At 42.4% G+C, this 15023-nt stretch overlaps 1 protein-coding gene across 5 annotated transcripts in view; it reads right to left on the bottom strand.

The window, feature by feature from the left end:
- Nucleotides 1-15023, bottom strand: part of CENPE (centromere protein E) — a 117957-nt gene that overhangs the window by 85933 nt on the left and 17001 nt on the right. For all 5 annotated transcript variants that reach the window (XM_029077020.2, XM_029077017.2, XM_029077019.2 and 2 more), the window contains exons 2-11: nucleotides 13796-13887; nucleotides 10177-10266; nucleotides 9972-10090; nucleotides 8713-8832; nucleotides 5191-5272; nucleotides 4952-5019; nucleotides 4795-4860; nucleotides 3027-3078; nucleotides 1367-1454; nucleotides 219-348 (exon numbers count right to left, since the gene is read on the bottom strand). In XM_029077020.2, coding sequence (XP_028932853.1) covers nucleotides 219-348; nucleotides 1367-1454; nucleotides 3027-3078; nucleotides 4795-4860; nucleotides 4952-5019; nucleotides 5191-5272; nucleotides 8713-8832; nucleotides 9972-10090; nucleotides 10177-10266; nucleotides 13796-13887 — 907 coding nt within the window. The remainder of the gene's footprint in view (nucleotides 1-218; nucleotides 349-1366; nucleotides 1455-3026; nucleotides 3079-4794; nucleotides 4861-4951; nucleotides 5020-5190; nucleotides 5273-8712; nucleotides 8833-9971; nucleotides 10091-10176; nucleotides 10267-13795; nucleotides 13888-15023) is intronic.

The following is a 15023-nucleotide window of genomic DNA, read 5'->3' as shown; positions in this document are numbered from 1 at the left end:
CAGTCAAAAATCCCCATTTTACAGATGAGGTAACTGAGGCACAGAGAAGTTAAGTAATTTGCCCAGGGTCACACATCAGGCAAGTGGTGGAGCTGGGGTTAGAACTCATTCAACCCTCCCTGCCAAATTTCTACTTTCCTGTCTGCTTTTCCTCTTAAGATTAGCCTACTTAACTTTCCTGCAGCATTTTTGCTTTTTCAAAGTCATAACCTCCTTACCTGGAGAGTGCTAAGTGTTTCATCAAAAGACATCGGTGTAATAGTGCAGATGATCGCTGTTTTAGCATTTCCTCCTAGGGAATTCTGCAGAATCCGTGTCAACTTGCTGTCCCGATAATTTATGAAACCTCTTGTGATCAGAAATAGAGTTTGGGAAAAAAAAAAGTTCAATATCTTTTGGTATATCAGATTAATAAACTAAAATATATTTTAACTATCAGTGATTATCCTGCATAAAGTAGTACTTCTGTGCACTGCAAGGTTGTCCACTTTTGGTAGTCCTCTAGGGTTGAAATCCTTGAAATCAATGCCAAATTTCTCATAGGAACAATGTTATAAATAGATGACTGTTTCCTGAAACTGGGTCATTTATCCTATTTTTAGAGAAATCACCGAGAATGAAGTACTCAATGAGAGATAAGTGATAAGTACATTGACATATTTATGTTGACCTAAGAGAGGTTCCATTGTGGGATCACTGACTTTCACTTCAGTGGAAGCAAAATAGATGTAACCCCCACTCCAAGCTTTCAGGACTCCACGTTCCACTCCCTGCTGTCTTTCAACGTTTTTCCCCTTTCCCCTCCTCATCTCAGTTTCTAAAATTGTATTGTCATTTCCCACCATTGCCATGTGCCCTCATCCACTCAGCTAAGTCCCTAAAGGAGGCAGGCTAACGTTGCTGCAATCCATGCACTGTAAAATCAAATTTAGAAATATGTAGGTGCATTTGTCTTGAATTATTGTGAATTATTTCCATCGGCCTTATGGAACCCCAAATTACTCCTAAGTCACTGACTAATAAGTGGAAAGATCATGGCTTCATGCACATAAAGTCCATTCAGGGTGGTCAACCTTCAGTCATTCGCTTAGCTCATTGAGCCACATCACATCTCTACATAGTGCTTTTCAACTGAGGCCAAGGACATGTTGAAATGTCCTTGAAATGTTAACACTTTCTGATTACTTTTTTATGGTATTTGTTCAGAGCTTTCTGTGTGTCAAACACTATTCTAAGTTCTTGGGTTGATGCAAGTTAATTAGGTTGGTCAGTCCCTGTCCTGAATGGGGCTCACATTCTAAGTAGGAGGGAGGCTACTTAAGTGTTTCATATGCGCTTAGGTAAATGTTAATTAGTTTATGCTTACCCAGCTTGACCATCACTAAGTTTCTTGATCACTTGACCCAAAATAAATAAGCTTCGGTTTATATTGCATCCTTCTTTTAGTCGAATACCTAAACATGATATTTGAAAAACACTTTTAATGAAACCCAGGAAAACTAGAAAGACTGAAAATTAGGAGAGCAGGTTGACACCTGCCAATTCCTTCTGAGGCATATGAAGTTTAGAGGACATCCCCTCTTTAGTCCTTATTCACATTTCTGTTCCACCTGACCTAGCCAAGATAGAGGGGAAGGAAAATAGAGAATAAGGAAAAACAAAGTGGAGAGGGGGAATAAGAAATGGGTGAATGAAGGGAGAAAGCATCTCCCCCAAGAAGCACCCCCTCTAGCCCTTCAACTACTTGCCATTTCTTCACAAAGCCAAGTTACTTAAAACAGCCCCTTCACAATCATTCATTCAATCATATTTATTAAGAGCTTACCGTGTGCAGAGTACTATACTAAGCACTTGGGAAAGGATAATACAACAGTGACAATCCCTGCCCACAAGGAGCTCACAGTCTAGGGTGGGGATACAGACATCAATACAAATAGTCATCAATACAATAAATAAAATTACAGATATATACATAAGTACTACGGGGCTGATGGGGGGTGGGGAAGAGCAAAGGGAGCAAGTCAGGGCAACGTAGAAGGGGGAGAACGTAGAATGTAGGAGATGAGGAAAAGTGAGTTATAGGCTGGGAAGGCCTTTTGGAGGAGGTGTACCTTCAAAGAGACTTTGAAGGGCGGGGAGAGTAATTGGTGGATTTGAGGAGGTAGGGCATTCCAGGCTGGAGGCAGGATGTTGGCACAATGAGAAAGTTAGCCCCAGAGGAGTTACTCCTCTGTAGTATGTGGGCTGGATTGTAGAAGGAAAGAAGTGAGGTGAGGTAGGAGTGGGCAAGGTGGTGGAGTGCTTCAGAGGCAATGGCGAGGAGTTTTTGTTTGCTATGAAGGTGGATAGGCAATGACTGGAGATTTTCAAGGAGTTGGGTGGACATGCCCTGAATATTTCTGTAGAAAGATGATAGGGCAGCGGAGTGAAGTATGGACTTGAGTGGGGAGAGGCAGGAGACTGGGTGGTCAGCAAAGAGGCTGAGCAGTAATTTAGGTGCGATAGGATGAGGGACTGTATTAACGCGGTAGTAGTTCGGATGGAGAGGGAAGGGCGGATTTTAGCGATGTTGTGAAGGTGGGACCGACCGAATTTGGGGACGGATTGAATATGTGGGTTGAATGAGACTGCGGAGTCAAGGATAACACCAAGTTTACGAGCTTGTGAGATAAGAAGGATGGTGGTGCCAATCCAACAGAAGCACCTACATTCTCCTCATAACTTCAAGAGTGTCCTGTAGAGCCCAGTAGGCATAAGCCTGGCTCTCTAAGCCCTGTATGCTTCCATTGCCACCTGATAATTCAAATTCTGACAATCATGGGATGGTGGTAGTCAATTACAGGAAAAGTCCCAGTGTGCACTAGTGTGGGCCCCAAAGAATTCCTCTGTTTCAGCCGTTTTAAACACCCTCCACCCAAAAAAAAAAAAAAAAACCAGTCGAGCTCTAAGGCCCTCTAAGTGGCTTGGCCAGGAGGAGTAGCTTTGGTCACTCCCACAAGGCTGAATTTGCTCTAAGATGATTTTACCTTCAGCTCCAGTTTGGCTAGCTCGTTCACTGCCAGCAAGATCCACCAGGTTCTGTAAAATTTTAATTTAAGAGTCATGAAACTTCCCTTTCAGATAAGATTCTATTTACAAATTACAAAAAGAAACCCATGCAAACGACCCAATAATGTATCTCTCCCAGAGTGTCCAGAGAACTATGGAAGCACAGGTAGGCTGATGGCGGACCTGAAAGGGCCCTAGGTGATCCTGGCTCCCAGGATATTGAATTCAGACCAGACACTCCCTTTCCAGCAACTGTGGTATTTAAGTGCTTACTATGTGTCAAGCACTATACTAAACACTGGGGTAGATAAGGTCCCACATGGAGCTCACAGTCAAAGTAGGAGAGAGAATAGGTATTGAATCCCCATTTGGCAGAAGAGGGAACTGAGGCACAGAGAAGTGAAGCGATTCGCCCATGGTCATACAGCAGGTACATGATGGAGCCAAGATTCAAATCAGGTCATCTGACTCCTTTGCCCGTGCTCTTTCCACTAGGCCATGCTGCTTCCCACAGAACAGAGTCCTCTAATGTCAACAGGACTGGTATAAAAGCTAAACTGTGAGAACTAGACATTTACATCATGCACATCACATCACAACTCACATCATGCACAGAAAATTCCTTAAGCAACTCAAACTGTCACTGTTTTAACCCCTGAGTAACATTTATCAGAGTTGCACAGAATGCCTAGGGAACAATGAGGTGGTGGGCTGCAATTTGGATGAATTTTGAAAAATGAATGCACTTCCTACTCCTGAAACATTCAAATTGCCTGAAGGCATTTATGAGAGAGCAATTTTCCAAAAGGAATTCATATTTATACCCATGAGTAATCCTTTTCTTAATCAAAGGCATTACTGTATGTAGACAGTCCTCTAGGCGCTTGGGAGACTGCAATACTATAGAGTCATGATTCCTGACCCCTAGGACAACCTAGTGAACTTTTCTATCAAAAAGGGAAGCAGTGTGGCTTAGTGGAAAGAGCATGAGGGCTTTGGAGATCAGGTGCTAATCCCTGCTCTGCCATATACTTATTGTAAAATCATGGGCAAGTCATTTCACTCCCTTGTGCCTCAGTTTCCTCATCTATAAACTGGGGATTCAGTACTTTTTCTCCCCCTCACCTAGTCCCTGCTCAACACGGGAGCTCACCATCTGAATCTGAACTGATTATCTGATATCTACCCCAGGGTAGATACAGTGCTTGGCACATAGTAAACACTTGAATTCCATAACTATTATTTTAAAAAGTCAGGTGACGTAGTTCATATCTCATCAACATTTTCTTTTCTACAAAAATTCTACTAGCAATATTTGACTAACAACTGGAATTGTTCAGCTAAAAATCCTACATATTTCTTCATTTTTTCCCATTAACATAAATTGTATTTATACCATAAGCATAGCAGCATGGCCTAGTGGAAAGGGCATGGGCCTAACAGTCAGATCTCCTGGGTTCTAATGCCGGCTCCATCAATTATCTGCTGTGTGACCCTGGGAAAGTCACTTGACTTCTCTGTGCCTCAGTTACCTCATCTGTAAAATGGGGATTAAGACTGTGAGCTTTATGTGGACAAGGACTGAGTCCATCCTGACTACCTTGTATCTACCGCACTGCTTAGTAAACACAGTGCTAAGTAAACCAGTACAGTGTCTGGCCCACAATAAATACTTAAATACCATAAAAAAGGGTAATATAGCGAAGTAGACTTTGCCACCCAGAGTCTTGTTTCCTGCCAACTCACCAAATGGGATACCATGACCGCTCCATCACAGTTAGATGAGTCTCTTTTTTCCCTACTTTCCACAATCTAAAAAGCAACATAGACAAAAACAAACAACGTTGTAGGAAATGAACACATCCCTTTCCACCAGATAGGAAAGAAGAGTGAGATCACCTACCATTCGGAAAATGGTATGAGAACGACTGCTTCGCTGATTCATTTTTGTTTTTCCATAATGTCTGTTTTCTGGAAAAGATTCATATTTCAAGTCAACACACTGGAGTCTACAGGAAGACACTGAAATTTGTTCAACTAAGCAGTTATACTAATAAAAATCAGAACTTTATGACAGCATAACTGGTATGCAATTTGCTTCTAAGAAACATTTCAGAGCAATGCAGTCGAGAGAAGTCTTACTTTCTCCTTTTAAGATCCATCGTAAAGCAAGTTCTGCAGTTACAACCACCTCTTCTGTCAGGTCGGCAACGTACACATTTCTCTGTAACAAGTAGGATCATAGAAAGTTTTCAAATTTCCTGAAACTCCAAACAAGCAGGCATCATAAAGCCCATGTTTAGTCACTTTTTTAAAGTGAAAAATGAGACTGCTGTCTTAAAAAAATGAATAAAACACCAGAACAGTGACTCAACTCTACATGTGAGCTCAGCTCATTTCAGTAACTCTACCAACATTCTTGAGTCAGGGTCCCCGAGATGTAAGACCCTCCCCTTCTGGAAAGGAGCAGGGGATTTTAAAGTACCCAACATTGAGACAGAATACCTCATCCAGTTGAGCGCCAAGCAAATCCACCCCCCAAGACAGAGTCCCTTCCTGCTGCACAGAGACCACAACCATAGTCCCCTCCCCTCCTGGAATGAAGGAAGCGATTTAGAAGTTACCTTCTCTACTTGGAGGATACTGAGAAGACTAGAGCAATTGAGCCTCACATCAATACTGGGAAGTTCCCCTGCTTCTTCCTCACCCAACACACACACACACACACACACACACACTCTCTCTCTCTCTCTCTCTCTCTCACCCCCCGTCCCTCTTCATATGCCCTCCTACCCATCCCTAACGTTGTCTTCTGCCTACCAAGGCCCCCTTCTTTCATATCTCCACTGTTGACCCCCGCCTCCCTTCTCCCCCAAGTCCTCCATGATTCAATTCCACCATAGTCTGTGGAATCTCCAAGGCATCTTTTCTTCCACAATCACTGCCTCACAGAGATATTGGGAAGGAAGAGTTCTATTTTTTGAACTCCATTGTCTCTTTTATGCTCTTAGCCCCTCCTCTCTCAATCAGTGGTATTTATTGAGAACTTAATGTGGGCAGACCACTGCATTAAATGGGGGAGTAGAATACCACAGAGCTGGTATACTCTTTCCCTGTCCACAAGCTTATTCTCATTTCCTTCTTCTCAATTCCACCCCATCCATCTCTCTAGCTACTAACCACTGTCACATACCACTCTTGTGGTACCACCTCCATATTTCTCACTGATTTTGCTGCTTTTTTTGCATTCCTGCTATCACACTCTTCTCTCACTCTAAACTTTGGGGATTTCAACCTTTGTGTTAATATACCTCTGAATCGCAGAGTCATCCATTTCCTTTGGCATCTCAAATCAACTGACCCCTTACCCCCACCTCAGCCATTCACCAGCATGGATACAAGATTGATCAATCCAGTAGGGGAATTGATTGAGTCCTTACTTTATGCAGAGCACTGAACTAAATGTTTAAGACAGCACATTGCAGTTAGTAGACAAGACCCCTACCATCAAGATTCATCATAAATTCATTATGGGCAGGGAATGTGCCCACTCATTCTGGTATATTTGCACTGTCCCAAGTGTTAAGTACAGTACTCTGCACATACTCAGTGCTCAATAAATATCACTGATTGTTTGATTGATTGATGACCTCAGCCACAGATTACCACCACAGTCCACTTCCTTTGCTCTAGTGACCGAGCCTTAGTGTTGCTGTCAGAAATCCAGATATCAGGATGACCTCATCCACTTTTGGTTTTTAGTTACTTGCTTTAGGTCTGCCCAGCAACATTATTTCTCCATCCTTATTGACTCCCATACCCATTGCCTTCGCCAGTTGTTTCAGACACTTAACTCTCTTCTCAAAACACCTGTTCCCCCACCTCTCCTATCACTTGCCCCTAATGCTATGGCCACATACTTTATTGAGGAAATTGAAACTATCAGACGTGATCTCCCTAAAATATCCCTTGCTTCTCTCCAGTCCATCCTTCTGCTCCTTGTTCCACTTTCCCATTGTTCCCAGCAATATCTCAAGAGGAGATCTCCTACCTCCTTTAAAAATCCACCCCTTCTCCTGCGCCTCTGACCCCATCCTGTCACAGCTTATCAAAGTGCTTGCCCCTTCCCTTTTTCCCTCCCTGACTTCCACCTTCCAACTGTTCACACTCCAGTGGCTTCTTCCCCACTGTGTTCAAATATGCTCTTGTTTTGCCTATCTTAAAAATACTATCTCTTGACCCCAAGATTCCCTCCATCTCCCTCCTACCATTTCTCTCCAAACTCCTTGAGTAGCAAGTTGTCTAAACCAGTTGTCTCCACTTCCTCTCCTCCAATTCTCTCCTTGACACCCTCTAATCTGATTTCCGGCCCTTTCATCCACAAAAACTGCTCTCTTAAAGGTCATAAATGATCTCCTTGCCAAATCCAATGGCCTCTATTCCATTCTAATCCTTTGAGATTGTTGATCATCCCTTTCACCTGGAAATATTATACAACTTTGGCTTCACCGACACTGTCCTCTCCTGGTTCTTCTTCTATCTTTTTGGCCACTCCTTCTCAGTCTCTTTGATGGGTTCCTCCTCTGCCTCCAACTCAATAACTGTGGGGAGTCTCTCAAGGATCAATTCTGGGTCACTTCCTATTGTCCATCTACAACCTCTCCAGGCCTGACCTCTCTACCCAGCCCTCTACAACCCTGCATCTCCAGCCCTAACCTCTCTCCTTTTCTGCAATCTCACATTTCCTCCTGCCTTCAGGACATTTCTACTTGGATGTTCCGCCAACACCTCAAACTTAACATGTCCAAAACAGAACACCTTATCTTCCCACCCAAAACCTGTCCTCCACCTGACACAACTGTCATTCTAGACAGCACCACTATCTTTCCTGTCTCACAAGCCCAATACCTTGGCATTATCCTTGACTCTTCTCTCATTCAACCCACATATTCAATCTGTCATTAAACCTTGTCAGTTCAATATTGCTAAAATCCACCTTTTCTCCTCCATTCAAACTGTTACCATGTTAATCCAAGTCCTTAGCCTGTCTTATTTTTATTAGTTTATCAGTCTCCTTGCTGAGCTCCCTGCCTCCTGTCTCTTCCCACTTCAGTCCATACTTAAAAGCACACAGTCACCTTGTCCCCTCCTACCTCACCTTGCTGCTCTCCCACTACAACTGCTCTCCTACTACAACCCAATCTGCACATTTCTCTACTCTAATGCTAACTATACCTCGATCTCATCAATCTTGCCGCCGAGCTCTTGCCCACAACCTATCTCTGGCTTGGAATGCTCTCCCTCTTCATATCCAACATAAAACTACTCTCCCTACCTTCAAAGCCTTATTGAACACCCATCTCCTCCAAGAAGCCTTCTCTGAATAAGCCCTCATTTCCTCTTCCCCCACTCCCTTCTGCATCATCCTTGCACTTGGATTTGCTTTAAACAGCCCTCCCTCAACCCCCGGCATTTATGTACATATCTGTAATTTACTTATTTATATTAGTCTGTCTCCCCCTCTAGACTGTAAGCTTGCTGTGGGCAGGGAATGTGTCTACCAACTCTGTTATTTTGTACTCTCTCAAGCTCCTAGTGCTCTGTACAGAGTAAGTGCTCAGTGAATACTATTGATTGAATGATTGATTGACTAAGTTTACTTACATTAAAGTCTTCCCGGATTTCTAGTGGTTTCATTTTCCTGGTGTCACAGAGAAGATCTGTTACAGTCTCATTGTAAATTTCCATATAAGAAACCCGTAAAAGAAATTCTCGATCAGGAATCTAAAAGAGAGGAGACAGTTCGATCCAAATTGTGTAAAATAGGACAATCCAATTTAAAGTGGCCCTTTCACTCTAAAGAAACTGCTCTCTTAAAGGTCATAAATGAACTCCTTGCCAAATCCAGTGATCTCTACTCCATTCTATTCTAATCCTTTGACACTGTTGATCATCCCCTTCACCTGGAAATATTATCCAACTTTGGCTTCAGTGACACTGTCCTCTCCTGGTTCTCCTCTTATCTCTCTGGCCATTACTTCTCAGTCTCTCTGCTGGACTCCTCTTCTGCCTCCAACCCAATAACTGAGGGGAGTCTCTCAAGGATCACTTCTGGTTCCCTTTCTATTGTCCATCTACACTCCACTCCATTTTAGAATTCTTGCAAAAGGTAAATCATTTTCTCTGTAAAGGGCTATAGTGTAATCATTCTGTATGATAATGGTTTAACATGGGTATTTTTATATTTGATATTAGATACTATATAGATCTATATTTATATTAGATTCTATTCACTAAGCCACTCTCCTCCTTCCTATCTGCACTGAGACATCTAAAAGGGAGCAGTGTTGCCTAGTTGATAGAGCACAAGCCTGGGAGTCAGAGGACCTGGGTTCTAATCCCAGATCTGCCACTTGTCTGCTGGGTGAACTTGGGCAAATCATTTAACTTCTCTGGGCTTTAGTTACCTCATCTATAAAATGGGGGTGAAAACTGGGAGCTCCATGTGGGTTGTCCTTGTGGACTGTGATCAACCTAATTAACTTGTTTCTACTCTGGAGCTTAGCACAGTGCCTGGTACATAGTAAGCACTTAAATGTAATTTAAAAAAAAAAGGCAGGTAAATAAAAGGCAATAAGTCTGTGAGCTCATTGTGGGCAGGAAATGTGTCTGTTCATGGCTATATTGGCTAAATTCGATCGAATAAGCGAATGAAAACATCAAGTTAGGGTGAATGTTTGAGAATCAGCAGATTCCCCATCTCAATTTCTAATACTCAGCACTTGTTAGCTCTAAAACAAAGCTACACTGGGATTCAACACCCTCTTTTGTTCCTGCAAATGAAGAACAGAATGGGGCCCATCTATTTGCCTCTGTTACTTTAGTAGCTCTATTACTTGCATTTCTAAGATGCCAGAACTCACCTCCTTAATCTTTTCGAAAATATCATCAATTGCTTTAGGTATGATCCCCAAGGAGTCCTCTGAGCCCATCATTGTATAGGTCTTTCCTGAGGCAGTTTGTCCATATGCAAATATGGTTCCTGGAAAGAGGGACATGTATCAACTCTGAACATTACTGAAATGAGGAAGGCTAGATCATGTCTAGAAAGCCCAAGGTAACACTTACCATTGTAGCCCTGGAGGGCAGAGCCTATAATAGGCACTGCTATTTCTTCATAAACGGTAGGTGTACTTTCATTTGAATGGAACACACGATCTAAAAAAATAAAAGTTGAGGAATAATAATTTTGGTATTTGTATGTGCTTTTTATGTGCCAGGAGCTGTACTAAGCACCAGACTGTATACAAGCAAATCAGGTTGGTCACAGTTTAATCTGTTTAACAAAATAAATATCACTTCTTTACCCTATAATAATTATAATAACTATAATTAAAATCTATTTTTTTAAAAAAGTTTTTCCAGTATAATGGTAATAATTTTAACTTTAACATTTCTTCAAAATACACACCACACACACACACACACACACACACACGCTTCCTTTTATTTACTGATCTTTGAATATACTTTTTCAACAAATAGTGATTAAAAGCATAAATAAAATAAAATAATTATCAAGCAATCAAATGGTATTTCTTGAGTGTTTATTGTGTGCCAGAGGGAAACATATGGATGTGCCAGAGGGAAACATATGGAATAGCTAAAGGGATCCTTCTTAGGCTAAATTGTACATTATGATAGACCAAGCTAAACTTATATACCAATGCAGAACCCAGTAGGTATTGTAGTGAGAGCTTTTAAGAGTAACCACCAACAAAACTGATCCTAAGGGAGGCACTAAATGTGATATGGCGGGTGAAAAATTAGAGAAGTGATGCTGAGGACGGTTTCCTGATCATTTAATTGGTTCTGTGGGAAACAGTATGGTCCAGTGGAAAGAGCATGGGCTTGGGAGTCAGATAACCTGGTTCTAATGCTGGCTCTGCCATTTACCAGCTGTGTGTGTGACCCTGAGCAATTCACTTAACTTCTCTGGGCCTCAGTACCTTTCTCTGCAAAATGGGGATTCAATATCTGTCCTCTTTATTTAGACTGTAAGCCCCATGTGAGACCAAATCACCTTGTATCTACCCCAGCAGTTAGTTAAGTTCTTAGCACAGAATTAAATGCTTAAATATCACAGATATTACCACTAATAATAATATTAATAAAGATAATAATAGTAACAATGGGATTTAATCACTTACTCTATAGTAATAAAATGATAATAATTATGACATTTATTAAACACTTACTATGTGCCAGGCACTGTACTAAGTGCTGGGATGAATACAAGCAAAATGGGTTGGACACAGTCCCTGTCCCGTGTGGGGCTCACAGTCTCAATCCCCATTTTACAGATGAGTGAACTGAGGCATAGAGAAGTGAAATGACTTGCCCAAGGTCACACAGCAGGTAAGTGGTGGATCTGGGATTAGAACCCATGGCCTTCTGACACCCAGGCACATGCTCTATCCTCTACGCCATGCTACTTCCAGATCATACAGAACCCCGATGAGACCCTACTCCCTGCCCCCACAAGCTAAGAGGGAGGGAGAACGGGTATTTTATTCCCATTTTACAAACAAGGAAACTAAGGTAGAGAGTGTTTAAATGACTTGCCTAAGGACACACAGCAGGCAAGTGCTGGAGCCAGGATTAGAAGCCAGGTCTCCCAGCTCCCCATCCTGCATTCTATCTACTAGGCCATGCTGCCTACTTAAGTGGGCAGCACTTAACCACCCAGACCAATGTCCTGGGTACCAATGTCATGGGTACTCTGAACTATAAAATGGCTGTAGATTTATTATAAAATCCATTTTTCAGAGGAAGAACAATCAGCAGGCAACATATCCCACAGTACCAATTTCTATTTTGTTGGAAAAAGTAGTCAACCCTCCAACCCACCTAGAACTATAAGAGGTATTATGCACCACAATCAGTGACTAGAATCCCTTTCCTCTAGAGTGCTGTCTGAGCTCGGAAACCACATTGCATAGGAAGATAAAGTAACTATTCTCTGCAAGGAAAGTTTTCCTGGGTTGGGTGCTAGATCACTTATAATAATGTTGGTATTTGTTAAGTGCTTACTATGTGCAGAGCACTGTTCTAAGCGCTGGGGTAGACATAGGGGAATCAGGTTGTCCCACAAGGGGCTCACAGTCTTAAACCCCATTTTACAGATGAGGTCACTGAGGCCCAGAGAAGTTAAGTGATTTGCTCACAGTCACACAGCTGACAAGTGGCAGAGCTGGGATTTGAACTCCTGACCTCTGACTCCAAAGCCCATGCTCTTTCCACTGAGCCACGCTGCACTTCCAGCTTTGCCTTAGAGCAGCCCTTGGCCAAACTCTGAGTTTGCACAAATTCACTGAGAATTTCTCCAATATTTAAATTTTAAACTAAATAATTAACCAAACACTTAAAATTATACACTCAGAAGGCAATAATAATAATGATGATATTTGATAAGCAGCTACTATGTGCCAAACATTGTACTATAAGCACCAGAGAAGACACAAGATAATCAGGGAGAACACTGTTCCTTGTCCCACATGGGGCTCACATTCGGATATATCATATAGTAGAGAAGCAGCATGGCCTAGTGGCAAGAGTACGGGCTTGGGAGTCAGAGGTCGTGGGTTCTAATCCCTGCTCCACCACTTGTCTGCTATGTGACCTTGGGCACGTCACTAAACTTCTCTGTGCCTCAGTTACCTCATCTGTAAAATGGGGACTAAGACTGTGAGCCCCATGTGGGACAACCTAATTACCTTGTATGTACCCCAGTACTTAGAAAGTGCTAGGCACATAGTAAGCGCTTAATAAATACCATCATCATTGTTACCATTATAATGTACGTTTTCACTACTTATCTTGGCTAGATAGTTACTAGCTTCTTGAGGGTGAGAGTTGAGGCTACTAACCTTACGAGGTCTCCCAAATGCTTAGTACAATGCTCAGCACAGAATAATTGCTAAAATTCTACTAATTGATGGGAAATTAGGGAGTGTTTATCTGACAACACAAGTATTCTTGAAAAGTATTATTAGAACTCACTGACCTTCCGCTGAGTGCTGTGGTCTTGATACATGTTGCAAGCAAGTGTCTATGCTCAGGCACAGAATTTCAACGCAAGTGGGATTTTGCAAGATTATAGTTCCCACATAATAGGAAAACTGGGTGTACTTAAAATGCATTTTGAGGAATTTTTATTATAGTTGCCTCTGTCATTACCTCCAGAACTGACAGTGATGTTTTGAAGATTTTTATTTTCCACCTTCTTGGGATAAATTCTAATTTAAAAGTCTTAAATATATATGAAAAGAGCTCACAAGGAAATCGGGTCAAAGCTCCTAGAATATATTGGTTGGCTGGTTGCAAGGAACTGGAAAAATCAAAGCATGGGACTTTCATATCCTAAAAGATGCCAAGTCCACATAATCTTCCCAAGAGTTAGATTTTTAGTTTTAGTGCTTGGCTGTGAGACCCTCTCCATGCTAAGGAGGAAGGTGGAGGCTTGAGGAGTAGGAGCTTTTAGGGAAAAGTGCTCTTGTAGCCTCTCTATGTCTGCCGGATAATGTGGACAAAATTGCTTTCATGTGGAAGCATGCACAGATTCCATATAGCTTAAAGTTATTTTTGCCACTTCCACTTAAAGCATCTATTTGCATGTCACCACTGAACAATACTAATCGGGGCACAGCACTAGGAATTCTGGGAAATCAGGGTTATAATTTCTTACCAAAACTAAAGGATTTCGTCCCATCAGTTTGTGAGATGACCCGATTGTCCGTCTTCCAGAAGAGCTGGGAAGCATCTCCAAGAGATTTCTCTCTGAAACAGAAAGACACGATTTAAAGGCAAGCAAAAATTCACAGTCCAGGCCTCAACTCTGCATCTGTCCTTCCGTCCTATCCCCACTGACTCAGGGGATGAGAAACTGAGGGGTCCTTTGTCTGAACCATCAGTCAATCAATCAGTGGTATTTACTGACCTCTACTGTGTGCAGAACACTGCTCCAAGCACTTGGGAGAGTGCAACAGAGTTGGTAGACACATTCCCTGTCCAGAAGAAGCTTACAGTCTACAGCATCTGAGAGTTTCCTGCCCTCAGCAGCATCACTGCTTTAGCTGGGGAGAAGGGAAGGGTGAGGAGGAAATCTTCCTTGCCTGCGGACTTTCTCTGTTACTGCTTCCCTATTGCAGGCCAAAGCTGAGAACTTTCGGAACTGACTAGAGCGTGCATTTCATTCATTCCTTCAATTGTATTTAATGGGTGCTTACTGTGTGCAAAGCACTGTACTAATGTACTAAGCGATTGGGAGGGTACAATATAACAACAGACTCACTCCTGCCCACAACGAGCTCATGGTCTAGAGGGAGAGAGAGACATTAATATAAAAAAATAGATAAATAGATGAATTACAGGTATATACATATGTTCTGTGGGGATGGGAGGAAGGAGCAAGTGAGAGTGGCACAGAAGGAAGTGGGAGAAAGGGAGAGGAGCGCTTAGTCAGAGAAGGCTTCTTGGAGGAGATATGTCTTCAATAAGGCTTTGAAGTGGGGGAGAGAAACTACCTGTCTGAAATGAGGAGGGAGGGCGTTCCAGGCCAGAGGTAGGTTGAGGGTGAGAGGTCGGTGGCGAGTTAGATGAGATTGAGGTACAGTGAGAAGGTTAGCCTTAGAGGAACGAAGTGTGTGAGCTGGGTTGTAGTAGGGGAGTAGCGAGATGAGGTAGGAGGGGGCAAGGTGATTAAGAGCTTTAAAGCCAGTGGTGAGTAGTTTTTGTCTGATGTGGAGGTGGACGGTCAACCACTGGAGTTTCTTGAGGAGTGGGGAAACATGGTCTGAACATTTTTGAAGGAAAATGATTCAGGCAGCAGAATGGAGTATGGACTGGAGTAGGGAGAGACAGGAAGCAGGGAAGTCAACAAGGAGGTTGATACAATATCATGGTGGGAAAAGAGA

This window comes from Ornithorhynchus anatinus, chromosome 12, assembly GCF_004115215.2.
Source record: "Ornithorhynchus anatinus isolate Pmale09 chromosome 12, mOrnAna1.pri.v4, whole genome shotgun sequence".
NCBI lineage: Eukaryota > Metazoa > Chordata > Mammalia > Monotremata > Ornithorhynchidae > Ornithorhynchus > Ornithorhynchus anatinus.
Note: the sequence above shows the minus strand (reverse complement) of the source record. Positions and strands in the feature narration are given on the sequence as shown.